The sequence below is a fragment of the Glandiceps talaboti genome, chromosome 13 (genome assembly GCF_964340395.1).
Source record: "Glandiceps talaboti chromosome 13, keGlaTala1.1, whole genome shotgun sequence".
Lineage (NCBI taxonomy): Eukaryota > Metazoa > Hemichordata > Enteropneusta > Spengelidae > Glandiceps > Glandiceps talaboti.
The window spans coordinates 3,052,501-3,062,466 of record NC_135561.1 but is presented as its reverse complement, the minus strand read 5'-3'; the positions used below and the strand labels follow the sequence as shown (position 1 = coordinate 3,062,466).

Below are 9,966 nucleotides of genomic sequence, written 5' to 3'. Positions count from 1 at the left end.
TGAAGATTAGAAATAGAGCCATGAAAAATACACGGCAAAATTTGTCTGCTTCTTGTGCCACTCGATTCAAACGTTCATATCTCTTGATTTCATTGTCGCCATGTACTTTGGGCGCATGTCGTCGTTCATATGTACTTGAATGACGACGTAACGTGTAGTTTGAATTTACCGTCACCGGGGTGGACATCAAAGTGGTTAAGTTTGACACCATCTCTTCAAATCTATCCAGGTCCTGAGAACAGAGATTGTTGGATTCTTAATCAAGAAAGCAGTGGTAATGCAGCAAGATATTGATATAATAAAATTTCAGGGTTGCGAACGTGATGAAATTTTACACCAAAGTACTTTACACTAGAGGGCGCTAGTTAACAATGTTCGACCTCAGATTTTGCGGCATACCCTGTACAGTGACTGATAGATAAAATAGTACGACCATACAAGTCTTAACACTATATTTTACATACAGTATAGTAAACAAGTTTAGCTCTTTTATAATTGGAAAATGTTACATACCGAAAAAGAAGTCGTAGTATGTTGGTGTCAACATTCTTTTGGAAAGGTTTGCAGACATAATGACAAGCTCAACACGATATTAAACTTCACTGGATTCATGTAGACTATCAAAATTCAAATGAAAATAAATAGGCACACCTGAAGAGCACTGGGCTATGTATCTCTCAAGCGACGACTACTTTGATCCTACAACTAGCGCCCTCTCGTGTCGATAATCACAAACATGGTTTACTCTGACATGTTATATGTTACACGTCTTCTTCCCTACTATTAGGTCAAAACAAGGCTTTGTGTTAACTGGAAACATAAAGGGCCCATTATTTTTTTTATATCTTAAAAACTTACAAAATAACTGATAATAATCACAATTTCCAGTGACAATTGTGATTATTTTCAACAGCTGGTTAATAAAAAAACAAAAAAAAACAAAAACAAAAAAACAATAATAGTTGTGATATCCGATCTGATGAGAGCATGGCTAAAATGCTGTGTTTTATTGTAAGTTATGGTTATCCCGTTCAAAATGTTTTAGTGATGCATTATGTATAGTATAAAGGCAAACAGTCAGATAGTTAGGCTGCACTCAACTCAGTGAGGAATTACCCAAACAAACAAACAAACAAACAAACAAACAAACAAACAAACAAACAATGTCATTATTACAATGCTATGCATCAATCTAAGCTAAGGCATTCTGTAAAATAAAATAAAATAAAATAAAATAAAATAAAATAAAAATGTGTTATCGATTTTTCCCTTACGGATTACTTTTTTGTTATCCCTAATTTTTATCTTTCAGTTAAATTCAACAAACTCAATCAGTTTTCTTTATTAATTAAAATTAACAATTTATGCAGAATGTTTTGAGTCGAATCGTTAACTCAATTTCTATTTAGCAATGTACGTCAGGCTTCCTTGGTCAATATACCCAAATATTGAAAGTAATATTTAACCATACACTAAATAATGTAGTATTAATCTGAACACTTGAACTGACTGACTGTCAAATCCATTCAATGATCCCGTCAAGAAATCAAGAGCACAATTGCACAATTCCTGACTGCTTGGTTTATTATAAATGAAATACCTTGCATACTAATGGAGATTCTGATCGTGTAATTTTGTTTCTTACACAGAGTTGACACAACACGGACATTGACATATGCATGCAAATGTATTTATATGGTTTTTATTTTGTGTTTGGAAATACTTTACCTCATAATGGCGTCTCTTTGAATTGTTTCGGTAGAGACGATTGTTCATCATGAACATCTTGTTGCTATGTTTACTAAGGAAATAGATTACTGCAAATTGTAGTAGTATCAAAAATACAACGATCTGACATGTAACCATCCACACATCCAGTGCCTGTAATGGAAATAGATCAAATAATCAAATTATGCACCAAATTACTTTATTACACTTAACTAGACTAGACTAGATTAGACTGGACTACGCCACGCCATGCCATGCCATGCCATGCCACGCCACGCCACGCCACGCCACGCCACACCACACTACAACACACCACACCACACCACACCACACCACATTATTATTATTATTATTATTATTTGTATTGCCATAAGTATAAAAGTATACAATAGAATTCGCTTTGGTTATACGTAGCCCGGTTAAAACACGAACAGTGTGGATATGAATAACATTAAAAGTGGTAAATATGTACATATACGCTAAAACGCCAAAACAAATTACGAATCATTTAAAACACGAACTGACAAAGGGTAAAAACTATTTTTGAAGCTATTTGTTTTGGTTTTGATTGACCTATATCGAGTACCAGAGGCCAGTAGTGCGAACAATGTGTGGGCCGGATGATGTATGTCATTAATTACAGATTTTGCTTTCCTGTTGGCGTAGAAAGAAAAGGCGTTGTTGAGCTTTTTTTTTCATCGCACCGCAGCATCCTGCAGTACAGTGAAATAAAGAGTGGGAACGGAAAGGAACTAATAGACAACTAGAGATATAGCTAAAATGATGTAGGCTTGGTGTTTCACTCATGGGACGTTACAGCTAGAATGATGTAGGCTTGGTGTTTCGCTCATGGGACATTACGTTTTTTTGTCACAGAGCTAGATATATTCCAACTTTAGACTAACAATAACAGAGACACAATAAACACAGCAGGATCCTTTACCCAGTCACATTAAAACACTGATTATCATAAGCATTGCTACTCTTTCACAGTGCAGTAAAACAGGCTCTAATGACAACATCACGCATGAACTGGATGATTTAAATGGATTCAATGGTTTATTTTCTAACTGATAATCAATATTAAACTTGATTACTTCTACATCCCCACTGTGTTCGGCTCGTTTGTCATTTGTTTCTTTTGCATTAGAAGTTATCTAAGAGTGTGTATCAAATGTCAAGTCACATGGGTGAAAGACCAAGCCTACATCACTTCAGCTGTAATGACAGGAAGTAGTTGTGGGGACGAAGAGTATACGACAACAACACATATGTAGACGTATATGTAATTATGGAGAAAAAGACAGAACAATGTACAGTGACAAGTTTGAAAACAGACATTATAATTATTTATTGGTTAAACCATGAACTACATGCATATGTATCCGAAGTTATACTTACAGTGACGTAGGCAACTTTAGGTATCTCACTTCGAAGCCAACTAGACTGTGTAACTAGTGCCAGGATAGTAGTTATACCTAGTGACACCCTTGCCGGTGTTGATGTCGATGCATCAATCCACAAAGTAAGCCATGCTATAATTACTAAGGCTGAACTGGGAATGTATACTTGCAGTAGGTAAAATCCTAACTGTCGTTCCAAGACAAACGACACCTCAACATAGCTGAAATTACCTGTGAATATTATGATTGTACATTCTAAAATTACAGAAGCATTGATATGTATGAGGTAATGATGATCTATGAAATATTGCAATATGACTGTACAATAATTTTGGAAATATTATTTTGATAAGACTTACCATTCAGAATTAATTCTCTCTTACAGACATTATGATATTTGTGTCTGTGAAGCGAAGAGCTAGATTGAAATATGCACAGAATATTGAGACTCTAAACGAGAGCTCATATCTGCTGTAAACAGCAATCAAGCACAACTGTTCTTTGTAGTTTAATTTAAGTGGGTTTCCAATTGATTTTGTTTACCCGGTTTTTATTTGTTTACATCTACGAAAGCTCGTTTTAGTTGTCCCCTATGGGAAAGAGAAACGACAAATTGATTTAACATTTTCTTAAATATACAATATAGCCGTCTCTTTAGTGTTAGTATTAGCATACCTAGAGTATTGTACAACTATATTTTACATAGCATTTGACGTGAAAGGTAAAGGCAAATGTATCCCGAGGGAAATTAACGCTATAAATTATTTGTCGATTGATAATTATTACACGCCACATAGAAATATTCAAAATGAAAATGGAAAATGGAGCTATGATGTGACTAACTCACCTTCTATCAATTCATATCCTTCTTCCCTTTTCCAATGTGACAGGTTGTATTGAGGCAATGAAATGGTTTGGTATATTTTTAATGGATTCTTATTCGTCCATCTGACCAGAAGATCATCTACAGTATAAGAATCTGTAATTGTGTACAGAGTGGTGTTTTAAAGATAACATACATTTTGTACTTGTTCCGAGAAATTTGCTAGTGAAAAAAATGGCTGAATGAATTCAAGAATGAACGCGAATTATTCTAAAAATGAACAATAGCTCAGTGAAACAATATAATACGCAGTCACTCTTATAAGTGTTAGACTTGAAGTGAGAGCAAAGAAACGCTTAGTTGATCAGCCATTCCAAGATTCATTACTATGTTGACAGACTGGCCAAGTAACCAACCAAGCAACCATCAAACCAATGAGCAGCCGGTTGATAAGATAACAAATTAAATACTGTAATCAGACTCAGTTGACAATCGGTCAATAAATACATCAAGAGACCGTAACAGATATTACAAAGTATAAATCGAGGGACTCAAAGAAAATAAAAAAAATAATGTCTTTGTGCTAATTGACAATAGTCAAGATATTTTATTAACCGACTCTTCATTAGGTAAGACTGTAAAGAAAAAAATAAATATCAGTAAACAAGTCATTGTAAGTTCCACTTTGTTGATCTTAAGGTTTTAGGTAGATTTTTAAAGGATAATTCACATATATAGATGTAAGTGCACTTACAAGATAATAAGTAATCTTTACATTCTTGTCTATCAAATGGAAATGTACGCAGATCCATTGGACAGGACGATGTTATACTCATACTGAAATCAAAACAAAAGAAGTCATTCATTTACCAGTACTTTACGACTGCTCTGAAGTTGATGACATGGTACATTCGAAAAGAAACAGACGCCTTCTTGAAGGCGGTCATCATTTTTTATGCTTGATAATAAAACAATAATGTAATTTTACCGATTAGAACTTATGCGTATAGAAATTGCCATATTTTCATGGGTTAGATTTCAAACTATGCAACATACATGCCAACAGATGGTAAAGAGAATGACACACTCGGTGGCAGGTTGTAAACATACACAATGTCACCGGTGGGAAGTCAGATGATGACGCCTAGGCGTGTATCTTGGGGAAAATTATTATGTTTCTGGAATCATTTTCAGACTGTATGATAATAAGCACATACACATCATTTTCTTACATACATGCGTCACTTACAATTTGCTTACATGCACATTTCACTTACCAGTTTCTTAGATGTAGAGGTCATTGATAATGTTCTTATATAATTACATACACACGTCACTTACCATGTTCTTACATATATACACACACACCACTTACCATGTTCTTACATACATACATACATACATACATACATACATACATACATACATACATACACACGCCCCTTACCATGTTCTTACATATATACATACGCCACGTACCATACACACGTCACTTACCATGTTCGTACATATATACACACGCCCCTTACCATGTTCGTACATACTTGCACATGTCAATTACCATATTCTTACATACACACGCCATGTACCATGTTCTTACATACATACATACATACATACATACATACATACATACATACATACATACACACACTTCATTTACCATGTTCTTACATACATATACATACACACGCCACTAACCATATTCTTTTATATATACACACGCCACTTATCATGTTCTTACATATTTACACACGCCACTTACCATGTTCTTATATACATACACACACCACTTACCATGTTCTTACAAATATACACGCGCCGCGTACCATACACACGTCACTTACCATGTTCTTACATATATACACACGCCACTTACCCTTTTCTTTTCTGAACCAACCAATTGACCCCCCATGCAAATAATGTTTTAAAACGAGAATAATACATAGGTTACACTTACCGTGTTTTGTAGTTTATGTCACCATTTGTCTGTATCAGTATCTTAGTGTTTCTAGTGGGGGATGCATGGACGGTTTCTGTCTTGGCGTTCATGAAGAAGATATCTGGTACCCAAAAATTATCCGTCATCTGGCCTATAACTGTCAATGGTCTACTTGAGTTGTGCGTCAGTCTGGGATCATTCCAGGTTTGTCTTAGATACACCATCACTGACCAGTCCTATACAATTATAATAATTATAGGATTGATTGACGCCACAACATGACACTTAGTTTTCTGGAACTCAGTGTCTATTTAGATGGGCAATATGTCAATCCAATACTAGGGTGGGTGAGTGTTATTTTGGGGTTGAATTTGGGTTTTGAATTATCCCACACCTCCGATGATAAAAGTCAAAGTGACCTCATCCAGTAAAGTAACTTTTACGAAAATGACTCCCACCACATGCATATTTTTGACACAGTACTTTATATGTAAAGTAGCAAGGGTCTTATTGTAATGATGTTATGACACCATTGGAATGTAACTGAATGTTGTTAATAAAACATTCCCCGTCTCGCGACAGGTCTCAAGAGATCCCGCGAGATCCCATTGAGCAGATACATAGATGACATTTGATAAATATTTGCGTTTCTTTGCAATTGTATATCTTGGACTCTATGAAACATGAATAGCATTTCCCATGGTATCTCATTCTCATTACACAGAGTAAATACTCCTATCAAAATTGGTTTCACAAATTTAGCAAATGTTGAGAGAAAGTAATATCAGTAATTTCGCTAATAACGCTACCATGGTACTTATACCTCTTATTTAGTACTATTCATTGCAGTATAATATGTAACAGCCAGTTGCAAACAGAATGCCTTCCTTAAGGGCAAAACCTGTAGACATTTTTTTCACTATACACCATATTGGAATGCGAAACTGTGAGCAATAGCTATCATACATGATGCACCCCTTAATTGGAAAATTAAAAAAATACAAACTTGGAGACAAATAGTTTGTAACATTCGCCTTCCCTATCCTTCAATTTGCATACACATTATTTCAGCATGTACACATTTGTAGCTAAATGTGTATGGCATATTTACATGGCATGCTTCCACATACACTCCATAATAGCGTGTATCACAGGAAAATATTTTTTATACGTAATGCAGTATACTTCACAGTGATGTAATGTTATGTTAACTACTAGGTAGGTTTTCAATTTTTTTGGCACTGCATGTATTTAAGGGTATATTTCTGTCTGTCTGTCTGTCTGTCTGTCTGTCTGTCTGTCTGTTTGTCCGTATGTCTGTCGGCAGGATAGTTGACAAATATTGTCAATATTTCATGCGTATCTGAAGCCATGTTTTGCTGGTTTGTTTTGAAGGGAGTCGTATATGTGATGACATCAAATATTGTCCATTATATTTTGACAATGTATAAACTCTTTTTTTTTTACATTTTGCTTTTGAGTTGTTATCCTTTCGTAAATTTGAATAGCCTTTCATCTCAATATTGATCAATTATTCGTTTAGTGTTCTGAGAAGAATTATCAGTTGTTCACTTGACAACTTTCAAAAGGGAATATCTCCAGGGGATACATGGTATTTTCTTTGAATACAACATGCACAACAAAAGTTCACACGATAAAACCACACCTGTGTCAGCTGATGTTTCCTTTAGAACATTCTAATTAGTAGCCACGAAGCAGCTTTGCATGTAAACAATTCAGACAAAGGCGAACCGTAAGACCATTACTGATCACTGAACAATTCATACATATTTCGTCGTATATTATCAAGAAAACTAGGTGTGCCATACTTTTAGCCTTAGTTACATATGTAATATTCAATTTAAACGCGCCAGTCTATGCTTAAATCTCATTAATATATATTATAAAATAACACTGGACACCTCATTTATAGTGCCAAATATCAAATAAAAACATATCGCATTGGGTTATAGTGGATTAAATGTATACACATATTTCCTAGAAATGTATTGTGCATAGATAATATACATAATTATAATACTGTATTTATTCTGCACAGACAAACTATTCTCGTCCTATCTGCAAATGGAAATTCATCTGTTTTGGTAAACCATAGTATTGAATTGAACATTTGTACAGTCGAAAATTGCAAGTAGAATATCAAAGCTAGTGTTGGAACAAAAGTTTAATTTAATGCTTTCTGAATTAACTGACACTAAGGGTTCCAGCTCTATGAAAATAGAAACAGAATCTGACAGAGTCTTCATTTTCTTCTAATGAATAATTCAAAATATTCACTCTTTCTAAACGTTGAGTGCTACTTATAAAGGGAATGTGAATGATAGATAATATTGTATTTTAAAACTAAAAGCAATGATCTTCAGTCATAAAATTAGGTAAAAATAGGTGTGGATAGGTTGGGAATTATTATATCAATTGACGACATAATGATACTAATCTTGTATCCTACACTATTTTTGGAAATTGTTTAACGGCTGTAAGAATGCTAGATATATATGAATTGTCTCTTAGGAACAGGTAAACTATTTTATGCAACACTTAAAAAGAGAATGTTATTTTTCAGAAAACATCGGGGGACTTGTATTTGTGGGTTGTTTCTTCAGGAAAACACACCATCCGAATATAATACACTGACAAAATAAGGAAAGGGCATAACCAAATGAAACAAATTAAAAATTAAAAATTGTAAATTTAAAATTAAAAACAAACATGTGTAAATGGACATCATCCTGAAATTCCTTGGGGTGTACGTGTAAGTTTGTTGTTTGAAATGATTATTATCCAGATGCGAATAAATCCATTCCGCACCAAACAACTTAAATTAAATATTCATCATGAATTATGACTGTACAATTTATGATCACCGCAGATGTACGCGTCATGATTGATAATGCAATATATGAAAATTTATAGTTGTTGACATTCGTCTATTGAACCTCATCATTTACAGTCTAGCTGTCTTGTGAGAAAACAAAATTGATAAATACAATAAATACATCTTTAAATATTACTTCATATAAACGACTTTACTCAATGATTTTCACATTTTAAGATAAATATATCACAGATATATATGTGATTAAACTAAGTTAAGTTAGTTAAATAATCTTCAATATGACAAGTGTTTTCTTGACATGATTTTGGCTAATTACGTATATGCCAACAAAGAGTTCAGAGGTCAAATAAGGATATACGAAAGGATATTTCACATAGGTTCATTGCTATATTCTTCCAGCTCTCTTGAATGTTTCATCCATTATAACGAACGTGTGGCTCAGAAAATACATGTGTACTTAACATGGTGACGAAAGAATTGATTATATGAGAGGTTGCCATCATTTTATCAACATTCCTGCGTGCAAACCCACTATAGGGTGTGATATATTGCAAAGGATCATTGGGTTATTAGATTGGAAAATTAAGTAGTATTTTAGCGCTGTTTGCATCGACCATATTTTCTATCTCGACAATAACTCATCTTAGATAATTGTAATGCTGGATATATTTTTACTTGTAAGGAGACAAAAGTTTTCCCATTCCAGTTAACATTGTTTTATAGACTTTTCATTTATACTTTCAAATCATGTTATTGGCAATTAACGAGCTTCAGCTCTTTGTTATTGATGGTCATAGACTCTAGATCAATTGATACTTGGCAGAACCTCACGGCACTTGAGTATAAGTGTGACAGACTCTGGCTATTTGAACGAGGGGTTGCGTTGTTCTCTGCAGCCGTTCTTTCACGAGCGTTTAAGAGCAGAAATCACCACGAGCATGAATTTAAATATCCCTGAGTACTCAAACCGGCTCTCACACGGCATGGAATTCTGTTATTATTAGATATGTTTATCCAAAACAGCGAATTTACGTAAACCTCAAAATGTGCATTCAAATAATGTCCTGTACAAGGAACGAATGTGCACTCATATGCATATGCTTTCCATCCAGGTATGCGATGGTAGTTTTGGTATTGCAGTGCAGTGCAAATAACACTAGTATGCGTGCGCACCGGTGCAAGTCATCACTGGTACTTTCTAATAGTGCATAGA

General features: G+C 34.4%; 1 protein-coding gene across 1 annotated transcript in view; it reads right to left on the bottom strand.

Annotated features, from left to right (window-relative positions):
• Positions 1-1,192: 1,192 nt before the first annotated feature.
• The window catches only part of LOC144444902 (uncharacterized), a 30,084-nt gene continuing 21,310 nt past the window's right edge, over positions 1,193-9,966 (bottom strand). Inside the window, exons 11-16 of the mRNA XM_078134453.1 lie at positions 5,915-6,132; positions 4,709-4,791; positions 3,979-4,110; positions 3,130-3,362; positions 1,729-1,881; positions 1,193-1,207 (exon numbers count right to left, since the gene is read on the bottom strand). Coding sequence (XP_077990579.1) covers positions 1,193-1,207; positions 1,729-1,881; positions 3,130-3,362; positions 3,979-4,110; positions 4,709-4,791; positions 5,915-6,132 — 834 coding nt within the window. The remainder of the gene's footprint in view (positions 1,208-1,728; positions 1,882-3,129; positions 3,363-3,978; positions 4,111-4,708; positions 4,792-5,914; positions 6,133-9,966) is intronic.